The sequence below is a fragment of the Hemiscyllium ocellatum genome, chromosome 20, assembly GCF_020745735.1.
Source record: "Hemiscyllium ocellatum isolate sHemOce1 chromosome 20, sHemOce1.pat.X.cur, whole genome shotgun sequence".
NCBI classification, from domain to species: domain Eukaryota; kingdom Metazoa; phylum Chordata; class Chondrichthyes; order Orectolobiformes; family Hemiscylliidae; genus Hemiscyllium; species Hemiscyllium ocellatum.
In genome coordinates, this window is record NC_083420.1 from 59998709 (window position 1) to 60014164 (window position 15456).

The 15456-nt window shown below is 41.6% G+C and overlaps 1 protein-coding gene and 1 long non-coding RNA gene across 4 annotated transcripts in view; one reads left to right on the forward strand and one right to left on the reverse strand.

Annotated features, from left to right (window-relative positions):
• Window positions 1-15456, forward strand: part of chst12a (carbohydrate (chondroitin 4) sulfotransferase 12a) — a 178026-nt gene that overhangs the window by 47670 nt on the left and 114900 nt on the right. The window contains exon 5 of one of the 3 annotated variants that reach the window (XM_060840919.1): window positions 44-106. The exons of the other annotated variants lie outside the window; for them this stretch is intronic. Within the exon in view, the coding sequence (XP_060696902.1) occupies window positions 44-97 (54 nt within the window). The 3' untranslated portion in view covers window positions 98-106. Of the gene's footprint in view, window positions 1-43; window positions 107-15456 lie in introns of those variants that run through there. 3 annotated transcript variants of the gene reach the window in all.
• LOC132825546 (uncharacterized) overlaps window positions 1-15456 on the reverse strand; it is a 32897-nt gene that overhangs the window by 3849 nt on the left and 13592 nt on the right. The gene's annotated exons all lie outside the window — the stretch shown is intronic.

A 15456-nucleotide genomic window follows, 5' to 3' on the forward strand; every position in this document is an offset into this window, starting at 1 on the left:
ACAGCACTGGGTTTAATTTTGTTTCCATCTGATGTGGGTTCAGGACCTGCCTCCAAGCCCTACCTGTGACAACTGTGGTGTCAATGATTGGGACTGACTTCAGACAGAATTTGAGCAGAAGATGGGTCCAGTCAGTATTGTATTGTTTTAATCTGCACCATGTTTCTACGTACTCTAGCATTCTGCATCTGCTTTTGCTATTTGTATATTAGCTGGCAAATATGTTTAGTTTACAAATCACAATATATCAAAATGCCTTTATTAATAGAATTGGACTGAATAAAAATAGTGTAAATGACTGAGTCTTATTTTTGTAAATATTGCTCAAGGGACCCATGAATTTTATGTCAATACTGTCATCAGTAAAACACTTCCAAATGCCAGACCAGGCATTCTCGGTTCAATTTTTCTGAGTTGTATAAGGCAACATTCTTCATGTTATGAAAATGCTGCCATAATGTACTCTGCAAAAATATAGTTCAAAAATATAAAATATAATAACAATTAATGTGATCAATATAATGCACTTAATTTGATGGTACCTGAATTTTCTAGGAATCCATTCGTGTTAGTAATAAGAAGAAAGTTGTGAATTTCACAAGTAGAGGCAACATGTAGATTGGCAAAATACGAGTGATCATTCGGATGCTGTCTGTTTATATTACCTCATGTAAATCACCTATTAGCAGAAGTATCAACTAATGCACAAAATAGTCAGTCAAGTAATGTGTCCAGAATAAGTAATTAACCTTTTGTGTGGCTCATGATCTCAATACATTCAGCGTAAGTCATCTCTCCGACTCACTTATTTGTTGGACAAATATTATGCTGACAAATCATGTCTCTATAAATATGACTTGGGTTTATTTAGAAATATGGCATTAATAGAAGAAATAGTCAAAACTAAGATAAAACACACTTGTTTACTTCTTAAAACAATTTCAAAAGTTCAAAGCTGAACATTATGTATTCTTGGATTGCCAACTTTGGATTAATTCCTCACTTGACCTTGTGTTATCTGCCTACTAAAAAGACCTTTTATCCTCCCCATTTTTCAAAACAAAAATTACAACATTCAAACAAAGAGCAGAACACTTTTTAAGTGATCTTGCGTTTTCTGTCTTACTCTCTCAGTTGTTCATAACAATATCCAAGAGGCTAATCTTTAATTCCAGTGGTTTGGTAACCCTAATATGAGATAAACCTTAACCATGAATTTAAAGATTAACAGAACAGCTCTTCCAAATGTCTGTGGATGGAGAAGTAATTCAATCAAGTAATTGCCTGTAATACCATTTTAATTTAGCAAAGCTAAAGTGAAGATGTGGAAATGTCAAAAATTATATTTTACGATTGAAAATAGGTGTTTCTCACAGGGAGGTCTGAAAGTAGAAGACTGCTTCACCAGAAACTTATTCTCAGCTGTCTATATTTCCTTGCTTGCACCTCTCCTGATGTGACATACAATAACAATTAATTATAACTGATTCCTGCAGGGACACCAATAGGATTTAATAACTTTGACAATAATGTAGAGCTGTTAGTTCAGAACTTCCAAAGGACAGCTCGGATTGCCAAGCTGGGCTCCAAGCTATGAGGCAGCAATGGCCTCCATGGAGCTTTGAGCAGGCTACAGTCACTCTTTCTTTAACAGGCCCTGCACTCATAGAGTCATACAGCATACTTCGATCCAACCAGTCCATGTTGTCTATAATCCCAAAATAACTTAGTCCCACCTGCCAGTACTTGGCCCATATCCCTCCAAATGTTTCTTATTCATGTACTTATCCAAATGTCTTTTAAATGTCATAACTACCCACATCCACCACTTACTCTGGCAGTTCATACCACACATGAAGTGCTCTCTGTGTGAAATGAAAAGACTCTCATGTCTTTTTAAACTCTTTTTCCTCTTACTTTAAAAGTATGTCCCCTACCTTGAAATCCCTCATCCTAAGAAAAGACACCTGTTATTAAGGCACCTGCCATTCACCTTATCTGTATCCATTATGACTTTATAAACCTCAGTAAAGTCACCCCTCAACCTCCTACACTCTAGTGAAAATAGTCTGAAGTTATCCAGCCTCTCCATATAACTCAAAACCTCCATTCCCAGCAACAATCTGGTAAATACTTTCTGAACCCTCTCCAGTTTAATAATGTCCTTCCTATAACAAAGTGACCAGAACTGGGCACAGTAGGCCTCACCAATGTCCTGTATACCTCAACATAATGTTCCAATTCCTGTTCTCAAAGGTTTGCGCAATGAGGGCAAGCATGCTAAACACCTTCTTAACCACCCTGTCTAAGTGTGATGCAAGCTTCAAAGAATTATGTATTTTTTTTTGTAAATATATTTATAAGCAAATTGTTTTAACTTTACAAACATATAAAATTATTGAAAAGAAATCAATCACAAATATCAATATAATAAAAAGAAAAAACCACAAATTACAATACAACTACAGTCTATTAACTACTAACCTACTCTATAATACAAAGCAAACCCTAACACTGTGCAAAGCAACACCAAAAAAAAGCAAAAAACCCCACAAAATACAGAACTTGGTGCAAGGCTCCCAAACAAAGGAACGGGAGCTTTGTATACATACCTGTATTAACTCGGGAGACCCCTCCAGGGCCCAGGGCTTGACAAATCTAATCATCCTGGTTAAACACTCCCAGGGCTTGACAAATCTAATCATCCTGGTTAAACAAACACCCTTGTTAAGATAATGATAAATCTATATTTAAATAACTCAAGTAGGACTGCCATGTCTTATAAAAATTGTCTGTTGTGTGGTGCACCATGTTTGTGCAAAAGTCCAAGGGAATGTGCTCCATAATTAATTTCTGCCATCCCAGCAAGCCTGGCGGGCTCTCAGACACCCAACTCATCAGAATATTCTTCCGTGCACAGTGTGCAAGAATATTAAATAGTTTCTTTCCATGCCCGTCTAAAGATGGTAAATTCGGTAGACCTAAGAGGAGAGATATTGGGTCTACTTTGACTTCAGTCCTCAATGCCCTCCCTATCTCTCCCGCTACAGCGCTCCAATAAACACAGAGCCTATGGCATGTCCAGAAGCAATGGGTAAGAGTACCTACACTTACTTTACATTTGGGGCACACTGAAGATGCCCCTTTTTTTTAAACCTCGCCAGACGGTCTGATGCTAGTTGAGCCCTGTGCAGAACATTTAACTGCATAGCACATGTTCTGTTACAGATTGAGATCTTTTGAATATTCTCCCATATGTTCTCCCATGTTTCAGAAGAGATCTCCACTCCCAGCTCTTGCTCCCAGACCTCACATAACCGGTTAATATCCTGCCAGGCCCTGCTACCTAGCAGGCGATAATGGGCGTAACAACAGCCTCTCTGTCTCGGGCTTATAGGGCTTGGTGAGAAGCATAGTCTTCTTCTGGATGAAATCCCTAATCTGAAAAAAACGGAAAAGGTCTCTGCTGGACAACCTGTATTTGCGGCTCAGTTGCTCAAAAGACCTCCCCCTCAAACAAGTCTCCCAAACTAGAAACTCCTCTTGTTGCCCATAGTTTGAACCCTGAGTCCATCATCCCCGGTCGGAACCCTGGCATGCCAACTATGGGTGTAAGTGGCAAAGTCTTGGATAAACAAACCTCACTCTGACGCATTGCCCTCCATGCCTTGACTGTACTAATGACAATGGGGTTCCGGCAGTGGTCCATAACTGTCCTCATCTTAATAAGAGAGGACTTTGCTTGGGATTCCTCAATATCCAGCCATATTGAGTTTGGATCGTTGCCTACCCAATTGCAGACAAAGGACAGCAGGGAACTCAATTAATATCTTCTGATATCTGGGAAATCAACTCCTCCCCCTCCTTGAGGCAACTGCAATTTAGTAAGTTTGATGAGGGGCATACCACGATGACATGATAAAGGACCAAACCATCCCTTAAGCTTCCGCAGCGTTGACCTGGGAAACATTATAGGGAGTATACGCCTGGGATAAAGCAAATGAGGAAGAACATTCATCTTAATGAGAGATATTCAGCCCAGCCATGAAACTGGAAGATCTGGAGATCTCGCCTAATATTGTCGAGTAAATGAACAAAGTTAGTCCGAAATAACAGATCAAACTTGAGGGTAATAAAAATGCCTAGGTACTGGAACCCTTCCCATGACCACTTAAAAGGGAACTTAGAGCCACCTTCAACTTCTGGCACATCCTTAAGGTTCCCCAAAGGCATAGCCTCCGATTTTGCAAAGTTAATCTTATATCCTGAAATAGCCCCAAATGAATTGATACATTGTATCAAATGGGGTACAGAGGTGATCGGGTTCCGTAAAAACAGAAGGACATCATCCACGTACAGTGTAATCTTGTGTGTCCTTGATGCCACTTCCAGAGCGGTTATGTGGGTGTTCTGATGAATAGCCTCTCCCAGCGTTGGCTATTCTCACCAACGTAAACAACAATGGTGAGAGGGGGCAGCCTTGCCGACTACCCCTACCAATTCTCAGACTTCACCCCGTTGGTGATGACTGCAGCCAGAGGGTGGCGATATAAAACCTCCACCCACCTAGCAAAGACTCCACCCAAACCGAACTGTTCTAAGACATAAACAAGATATGGCCATTCCACCCGGTCAGATGCTTTCTCTGCATTTAAGGAAATCACCAACCCCTGAATCGATCGTTATTGACAAACTTGGAACACATTCAGCAATCTTCTAATATTATTAGAGGACCTACGGCCCCTTATAAAACCTGTCTGGTCCTCTTTAATAAGATGGGGCAACACCCTTCCCAATCTCAGTGCCAGGATCTTGGACAGAACTTTGAAGTCTGAATTTAATAGAGAGATGGGCCTGTATAAGGCACAATCCTCAGGAACCCTCCCCTTCTTAAGAATTAAGGAAATATTAGCTTCTCTCAAATTTGGTGGTAGGTGTTCATGCATATAGGATTGTACATCTCCAACATCGGCCCTGACAGAATCCCTATAAACTCCTGATTAAACTCACCCAGAAGACCATCAGACCCAGGCGCTTTCCCACTCTGACATTGCCTAGCTGCCTCCTGTATTTCCTGAACTGTCAAGAGGGCTTTAAGGAGAGAGGCCTGTTCCAAGGAAAACATGGGGAAAAATAGAAAAGAGAACAAACATTAACCATGTTCTTCAGGCCAGTCCGTCTATTTTAAAGTGTCCACAAGGTTGTTAGCCTTATCTGCCGAGTCAAACGTATAAACTGAGTCCTCATGGCTGAAACGAAGTACGACGGGGTATCTCATGGATAGTCAGTACTCAGCCTCTTTTTAACTTCATCGAAGGACTTCCTCTTTTGGATTTCAGCTGCTGAGAAATCCTGGAAAAACATGATTTAATCCTGGAAAAACATGATTTTTGACCCCTTGTACAGCAGCACCTGCAGATCTTTACCTAGGGATCTGGAAGTTTCTATGACATTTTGCTTGTCCTTATATGAGTGGAAGTGCACTAGGACCGGGTGGGGATGTTGCACCGGCCCTGACCTGTGCACTGTAACCCGATAGGCCCTTTCAATCTGCAGCCTGCTGGACTCCATGTGAAGGCCCAAAAACTTTGGCAGCCAGTTTTCAAAGAAACTGACTGGCTGCTCACCTTCCTCACCTTCAGGAGCCTGACAATTCGGAGATTTATCCTCAAACCTCGATTTTCCGAGGTCATCGATATGGTTTCGTAAGGCCTGCATCTCTCGCTCCAGCACCTGGATCCGACTGGATGAGGTCTCCATTGCAGCTTCCGAGGCCTTAGTTCGACCCTCCACCTCCTCCAGCCTCTCCCCGAGGCCCTGGATGTCCTGTTCGTGCTTCTGTAGCGTGGATGTGATAGGTTGCACCTGGGCACGAATCTCCCCACGGATCTCCTCAATTGCAGTGGCAACTTTCAAGGTAAGTCTATCCATCGCCGCAGCCAATTCCTGTGAGTCTGTCAGGTCCCCACGGGGTTCAGGAGAGGCTGCTGTTGCTGCAGTCTCTGGTGTTGTAGGTGCTGCAGGGGAGAGTCCTCCCTGCTGCTGTTTGCTTGCTCCTTTTCCCTTTGGCATCTTTTCCACTCCCAAATATGTGTTCTGTAAGGTTTTAAACTAATATTTCCACACATAAGTTGGCCAGATGTCAAAAAACACCGGTATGCCTTGGCTGTTAGGCAGAGCTGTCCACAGCAGTCCTACAGAATTGCCGCCATCATGCTGAGTCCAGGAATATGTATTTGATATACGTAAGTGATATAATGCATACGTATTCAAGTCCCCTCCAGACATTGTCTTGGTTCTCAATGTTGGATCATCATGTTTTGCACAATTCAAAATGGAGTTTTGAAGGCTAAAATAGGAAATCAGTTACATAAAATTTTGATTGGAACCAAGGTAGAATACTATATTCAGTTATCAGTATCACACCTTGAGTAGGGTGTATTAGATATTAGTGCTAGTATAATGCCGAATCACGAGAGTGTTAGCAAGGTAAGATGGGTTAAATTATGAGCATAATTTTATGTTCTAGATGTGCATTCAGTACAGAACATTAAAGAATCTTCTAATTAAGGTGTTAAGATGATTAAGATATTTGACGAAGTACCGAAAGGAGCTGCATTATTTTTGAGATAAGGACAGAATCCAGAAATGCATCACATTAGAGCCAGGCCATTCAGGCTCTAATATCAGGAAAGCCTTCACACAAAGTCTAGTGGACACCACAAACTCTCTTACATCCTCCAAATGCCCCACCCCACAAAAACAACTGTTTTGAAACTTTGTTAATATGGTATTTTTCCAAGTGGAGTTTTGTTAGACTAATTTATTTTTGGAGGTGGGCATTACTGGAGTTGTGATTTTAAAACAGCCAACGTTGAGTCTTGGGTACCATTAATACAGATTTCATTCAAATATCTGCTGGGGGACAAGCTTTGCCTGGTTACCCAGGGTAGCATCTCTGCAAATGCAAATGCAAACGCAAAACTTTCAGCACAGTTTATAATTCTCAACTCAATAGGGCCCCTTTCTTATCTCAATCTCAACCTCAGGTCTGCTGATTTCCATGGCAACTCAAACTTGTGGCTTGCTTTCCTCCATGGTCATTGTAGGAAAAGAATGTTGATTACAAGTTACATTTTTACCTAGCTTCCCCTGGGAATGGAAATGTATCTCATCATTCTACAGTACTGGTTACAATTCCCATCATATACGATGAAAATGCTCATAGCTTCATTTGACTTCTCTAAGCTATAAGGGTGCATTTAAATATTAATTGTAATCAGTTGTCTCACTTTGTTGGAATGATCAGTCTTTAGTGTCAATCCCTTGTTTCTGTTGAGAAAGATAACAATAGGACAGCTTTTTGAACAGGACAGCCCATGTGGAGAAGTTCTATTAGGGTGATCTGGGATTTTGACTCAGTGACAGATAAGTAACTGTCAAAATGGGGTGACTAGGAGGGGAACTTACAGATGGTTGTGTTGCCATGTATCTACTGGTTACTGCTATCTTTCTAAAGGTAGAGGTCACAGATTTGGAAGGTGCTGTTGACAAAACCTTTGGGTTGCTGCTGTGCATCTTGTAGACTGTGCATTGATGGTAGATGGGATCAAATGTCCTGGATAGTGTGGCATTTCTTGAGTTCTTCTGGTTTGATATTCTTCCAAATCCAAGCCAGCTGACACCTGGAGGAAGAACACTTTATCTTCCTCCTTGGGACCCTCCAACCGCATGACATCAATGTTGATTTCACCAGTTTCCTCATCTCCCCTCCTTCCATCTTATCCCAGATCCAGCACCACCCTCTTGAACTATCTTACCTGTCCATCTTCCTTTCCCCCATCAGCTTCACTCTCCACTCCAACCTGTTATCATCACCCCCCACCTTCATCTATCTATCACCTTCAAAGTCACCTTCGCCCAGCCCCACCCCTACTCCTATTTATCTCTCAGTCCCCTTGCCCCTCATCCCACATTCCTGATGAAGGGCTTATGCCCGAATGTCGACTCTTCTGCTCCTCGAATGCTGCCTGACTTGCTGTGCTTTTCCAACATCACACGTTTTAACTCTGAATCTCCAACATCTGCAGTCTCACTTTTTCCCACTGAAAAGACTTTGTCTAGTCAGGAGATTTGTTAGTAGCTATAGCCAGATTTATAATGGTACAGGTCCAGTTGGCTTTCTACCTAATGGTAATTGTAAGGCTGTTCGTTGTTCTGAGATTCAAAGAACAAAGAACTTTACAGCACACGAACAGGCCCTTTGGCCCTCCAAACCTGCGCCGATCCAGATCCTCTATCTAAACCAGCTGCCTATTTTCTCAGGATTTGTATCCCTTTGCTCCCTGCCCATTCATGGATCCTTCTAGATACATCTTTAATGATGGTATCTGGTTCCTGCCCTACCATCTCTGCTGGCAATGCATTCCAGGCACCCACCACCCTCTGCGTGAAGAACTTTCCACATATATTTCCCCTAAACGTCAGTGATGATAATGGACATTGGATGCCAAAGGGAGATAATTGGATTTTCATTACCTGGTAGTTATGTAGCATAATTGTTACTTGCCATTAATCAGCCCAAGCCTAAATTTTAGATCATAAGAGCACAATTCTTTATCTCAAGAGTTATCAATAGCATTGAACAGCACACAGCTATCAGTAACCATCCTACTTTCTGACCTTTTCGCAGAGGTCATTAAGGTAATTGATGAAGTATTGGCAGACGATGGTTGGGCCTTGTTCACTGCCATAAATGAACTCTTACAGTGATTAGATTAGATTCCCTACAGTATGTAAACAGGCCCTTCAGCGCAACCAACCCTCTAAAGAGTAATCCACCCAGACTCATTTCCCTCTGACTAATGCACTATGGGCAATTTAACATAGCCAATTCACCTGACCTGCATATCTTTAGACTGTGGGAGGAAACCCACACAGACGTGGAGAGAATATGCAAACTCCACACAGACAGTTGCCTGAAGCTGGAATTGAACTTGGGACCCTAGTGCTGTGAAGCAGTAGTGCTAACCACTGAGCCACTTTACCTTTTGGCTGCTATGATTGGCCCGTTATGAAGAGTTACAGTGGACAAATAGAGTTCAGATTAAAAATTCACTGTGTTCTAATTGCTTGGGGTAAGACTCTCACAGGATGAACAAATTATAAGGTTCCTCAGGGAAACATTCTCTTTGTTCAGCTGTTGACTGACTGGTCCCAGCAGGTTCAGCACGTTAAATTGTTTATTTGTAAACAGCACAGGATTTGTGAGGCTCAGGAGGATTCTCAGGGTAGCAGAGTACACAATCCACTGCAATAAGCAATGTAATGTGTTTTCTGTTAGGAATACAATCTCACTGGAATGGATCTTTGGCACTAATACAATCAGGACTAATTTTCATTGCCAAAAAAGAAGTGCTGAAAGGTACTTTTCCCCAATGTTGCTGCAACAGTTCAAAGTTCAAACTCAAAACATCGCTAATTTTTCACCGCAAGGTTGGGGATTGTAATTAATGCAGTTAAAGAAAAACTCTGCAGTTACTAGCCTGGTACCAGACCAAGAGAATAATCCTTTGCTTTGTTGCACTTAACAGATGGCAGCTCCCAGGAGATCTCATCAACTCTATTCGACGTTTAGCAATTTTTAAAATCTAGTTTTTCAAATTGTTTTTAGAATAGTAAGTTATGTAACAGTGAACCAGCATTCTCCCTGGTTCCCAGCAATTTGTCACAAACAGGTGTTCACAATTTAGTTACATTCTCAATCTTGGCTTACACAGTTATCTGTGGAGTTGTCTTCTAAACAGGTAAAGCTCAGTAGTTCCACCCCTCCCCAATGCTTAAACATGTGCTCCTCTGGCAACAGTTGCAGTGAAAGGCAAATGTTCCTCCTCTTCCTCCTTTTTTTTTAACCAAGGGATTGAATAAACAATAGTCCCATTAACAGCACTGCAGAAAAATCAAATCTGTGAGTTTTTTAATGTATACAAGTTGGAGTAGCATCCAAGGTGTATCCATCATGTTCACAGGGAACAGGATAAATGTTGTACTTCCAAAATTAAGTGGGACTCAATCACCATGGTCTGTGAACAGTGAGTGAAAGGTGTAGCATGTTTCTCAACATCAATCATAAATTGAAAAGCTTTGCCATTGTTTCTAGTCCCTCTTTTAACAAGTTAGACAACTCTGACCAGAATGTCATGTATTTAGAGTCATAGAGTCATAGAGATGTACAGCACAGAAACAGACCCTCTGGTCCAATCCGTCCATGCCGACCAGATATCCCAACCCAATCTAGTCCCACCTGCCAGCACCCAGCCATATCCCTCCAAACCCTTCCTATTCATGTACCCCATCCAAATGCCTCTTAAATGTTGCAATTATACCAGCCTCCACCACATCCTCTGGCAGCTCGTTCCATACACGTACCACCCTCTGCGTGGAAAAGTTTCTCCTTAGGTCTCTTTTATATCTTTCCCCTCCCACCCTAAACCTATGCCCTCTAGGTCTGGACTCCCCGACCCCAGGGAAAAGACTGTGTCTGTTTATCCCATCCATGCCCCTCATAATTTTGTAAACCTCTATAAGGTCACCCCTCAGCCTCTGACGCTCCAGGGAAAATAACCCCAGCCTGTTTAGCCTCTCCCTGTAGCTCAGATCCTCCAACCTGACAACATCCTCGTAAATCTTTTCTGAACCCTTTCAAGTTTCACAACATCTTTCTGATAGGAAGGAGACCAGAATTGCACGCAATATTCCATCAGTGACCTAATCAATGTCCTGTGCAGCGGCATCATGACCTCCCAACTCCTGTACTCAATAATCTGACCAATAAAGGAAAGCATACCAAACGTCTTCTTCACTTCCACAATACTGAAGCAGTCAAAACATTCCAAACACAAGCAAGTCCAATGCAAAAGGTCTCAAATTTATTAGAAAACAAGTTAAAAGCCTTCAATACTAAACAATACTTGTTACATCTTTTTATTTCAAAAATGTAGATTATTCATAAAAATATCTTGATATACAATCACTAAAGCAATTAGGTTCTGTACAGTAGCATATGAAGGAGCAAACAGATATTGGCATTTCATTCTATACAAGAAACAAACCAAAGGCATTTCTTACTTGTACAATATTATATTTACATACCTTTGAGGCACTGGGAGCATCCAATAACTGAACAGACCCCATTTAACTTAAGCAGAAAGACCTTAGACAGTGATCTTTCTCTACATGCTAACTCTAATTCTGTTCAGCCTCTTAAGCTTTCAATACTTCCCGAGTCTCTTGTACATGTACACAGTTACCCTCTCGTTCTGGCTCTATCTCTGTCTGTGGGACTACAAAGCTGCTTTCTCTCTTCCTCTTTCTTCATTGTGTCAGCAGGTCTCTGCCTTCTGTCATCCCTCAGAAGGTCTCTTCACGATCTACAGGCAAGTTCTATTTTTACATTTTTTCCACTAGCTTCTGGATAGTTCTATAGCTTTCGTCAATCAGGAGATTCTGATTACTGGCTTCTGAAAGTTTAGGTGGCTTTGTTAATCACTAATTATTTTTTTGATGATGGTTTCATTGTTTTAGGCTTGTGTGTCTGCTTCTTGTTGCTAATATATAACCCTTCTTTGTTTAGTTAGTGTGATATGTCTGTCTAGGATGACTGTTGACAGGATGTGCCCTTCACTCTATGCTAATATATTTAATTAAAAATCACACAACACCAGATTATAGTCCAATAGATTTATTAGAAAGTACAAACTTTCAGAGAGCTGCTCCTTCATCGGGTAGCTAGTGGACAGGCAGGAGACTGGAAGAATACAGTAAGTCAGGCAGCATCAGGAGGTGGAGAAGTCAACATTTCGAGTGTAACCCTTCTTCAGGACCTGAAGCCTCCTGCCTGTCTGCTTTGGATTCCAGCATCTGCAGTATTTTTTAGCCTCTATCCAGGTAACTAGTTGACAGAATCATAGGACAGAGAATTTATAGTAAAAGATCAAAGTATCAAACAACCGATGTGGTGTATTGAACAAACTAGATTACTGTTAAGTCTTTAATTACTTAGAATGGCGATGCAGGTTTTGATTGATTAATATGTAAATCCCAGAACTTCTTTCAAGTCACAGTCCTAACATGACCTGAGGTTTTATCAGGTAGTAAAAAATGAGGTCTGCAGATGCTGGAGATCACAGCTGCAAATGTGTTGCTGGTCAAAGCACAGCAGGCCAGGCAGCATCTCAGGAATAGAGAATTCGACGTTTCGAGCATAAGCCCTTCGCTTATGCTCGAAACGTCGAATTCTCTATTCCTGAGATGCTGCCTGGCCTGCTGTGCTTTGACCAGCAACACATTTGCAGCTGAGGTTTTATCAGTATAAAAAAAGTGACAGCTCAGACAATGCATTGGAGGTGTGGGGTGAGGGTCTGTCTGTATCCCAACATTGAGTCAGACTAATTCTACTTCCAAAGTAGGAATTGATAAAATGTCACACAGACTGACTGCCTACAGATTGTGTGCTTTTTGAACAAATTAGAATGTATCTGCAAATACAAATCTGCAAATGCAAATTCACCCTAGAGACTGATATGTGTGTTTGCATGCGGATGTGTCTGTGAGGGAGAGACAGTGTGTTTGTATGCCTGTGAGAGTGTGAGCGCATGAGTGTATATATGTGTGTGTATATATGCTTATGTGTGAGTGTGTGTGCATGAGACAGTACAGTGTAATGGGGTTACCTATAGTGTGACATGAACCCAAGATCCCGGTTGAGACCAACTTCATGGTTACTGAAGTAAACTATCAACCTCTGCTTGACAACTCTGCTTTGTTGCATATCCCGAAGTCCACCTTGAAGGATGATCACCCGAAGATCTAAGGCTGAATGTCCTTGACTATTCACTGACTGGAAGGAAACATCCCTGTCTGGTGATTGTTGCGCAGTGTCCATTCATCCATTGTCGTAACATCTGCTTGGTTTCGCCAATATACTGTGCCTCAGAGCATCATTGCCTGCAGCGTATGAGATAGATAATGCTGGCCAAGCCATATGAGTACCTGCCGCATTTATGGTGGGTGGTGTCCCTTTGTTTAATGGTAGTATTCATGTTGATACTCTGACACATCTTGCAGTGGTTGACATGATAGGATTGTACAAGGTTGTGGTCGTCCTGAAGGCTGGGCGGTTTGCTGCAAACAATGTTCTGTTTTATGGTTGGCGGTTGTTTAAAGGTGACACCTAGAGGTGCAGAGAAGATCTTGGCAACATGCTCATCATCATCGATACTGTGTTACAGGCTGTGAAGAACATGTTGTAGTTTCTCTGCTCCTGGGAAGTACTGGACGATGAAGGATACCCAACAGTCCAACCAGATATCCAAATCTAATCTAGTCCCATTTGCCAGCACTTGGCCCATATTCCTCCAAACCCTTCCTAATCATGTACCCATCCAGATTCCTTTTAAATGTTGCAATTGTGTCTGGCTCCACCACTTTGGCAGCTCTTTCCATACGCTCACCACCCTCTGTATGAAAAGTTACCCCTTACGTCCCTTTTATTTCTTTCCCTTCTCACCCTGAACCTATGCCCTCTAGTTCTGGATTCTCACACCCCAGAGAAAAGACTTTGTCTATTTACCCTATTCATCCCCCTCATGCTTGTGTCTGGTCTCTTGATTTTGTGACTTCAGAATTCTATTTGGCCAATCTACCCAGCATTCCTCGCTGTTTGCCCAGGTTCGCAATCTGTGTTTTAGTAGTCAGAAGGCTGCTACACCATGGAACTCCCTAAAGGCAGGTTAACCCATAATATTAACAGTGGAAAATGTGTGAAGTTATTTGGATGATCTGGTAGAATGACTCACTGACCTGAACTGAATCAACATGTTTGAAATTAAGGATGAAATATACTGTATTTAAATTAGGCAAATGGCTTTTTGTGAGGAAATTTGACGTATTTAACAGATGATACGAGCATGGTTTTTGTCACAAATAAAACATCTTATTTTCTTGTATCATTTTATCACAGTGAATGCCTTAGACAGTGATAATTGAAGAAAAGTTCAAATTGTTTATCTAGATTAATCCTTCACCTTATCAGGGAATAGACAACATAAAATTAAAATACATTTTAGTAGTCAGAAGGCTGCTGCACCATGGTGGCACTGTGGCTCAGTGGTTAGCATTGCTGCCTCACACCACCAGGGTCCTGGGTTTGATTCCTGCCTGTCTATGTGGAGTTTGTACATTCTCCCTGTGTCTGTGTGGGTTTCCTCTGAGTACTTTGGTTTCCTCTCACAGTCCAAAAATGTGCAAGTCTAATGAATTGGCCATGCTAAATTGCCCACAGTGTTAGTCAGGGGTAAATATAGGGTAGGTGGATGGGTTTCTCTTTGGAGGGGCAGTGTGGATTTGTTGGGCTGAAAGGCCTGTTTCCACAGTGTATCTAATCAGTTAGAGAGAGTAAAGGAGGTACCAGTTAAACAAAGCATGATCATTATGAAAACAATTCTTTAGCAAGTTACGGTTGTCAAAAGTATACTACAGTCTGAATCTTCAAATCTGTGTTGGATTCACTCCCAGAACAGACAACATGTTGTCCATTTACCTTTGGAGGTGTTGACCAGGTAATGTTATGGTCCAGGAGCTTTCTCAGCCAAAGCAGCACTGTCTAAATCAGAAATTCTCATCAGCACCAGCAGAGAGAGTCCATACTGAAAACATGCCCCTTTTTACAGCAGCTGCTGCCATGTGTTTTTTCAGTCACTCATGGGATTTTGGCTGGCCAGCACTTATTGCTCATCTTTTGGCAATGTGGTGATGACTTCTTAAACCACTGCAGTTCTCAGGCTGTCGGCACACTATTTTTGAGGGAGTTCCAGAATTTTGACCAAGCAACAATGTACAAGTGTTGTCATAGTTCCAAGTTGTTTGAAGAGTCGTTTGTTTTTCATTTGAAGAGCCAGAGCTGGCACGATGGGCAAAATGGCCTCCTTGTGTACCATAATAGTTCTGTGAAGTCGGGATGGTGTGCAACTGGGAGAGAAACTCGCAGGGGGTGGCATTCCCATATAACTGTTGCCCTTGTCTTTCGAAGTGGTAGAGGTTGCAGTGCAAGATCTCCTCTCAAAGTTAGGGATAGGCAAAAAATGCTGACCTAGTCAGTGATACCCACATTCCACAAATTAAAAAAAACAAAAAAAATCATCTGAAGAGCAAATGTAGCCATTTATTATCTTCATAGGTTAAAACAAATAACTGAATGTTAAAATACAATTCTAGAACTAATAAGGTCAGAGAGATCATTGAACACTGCAGGCCGCACTCCTTGATCTAATAATTTGACTAAATTTGAGTCTGAATGGAAGTCAAACTACACTGGAGTCCCATGGTGATCTGCCACAGAGATATTTGTTCATGATCCGCATACTGAGTTATTGATCTCTGCTATATTGCTGTGGCGAA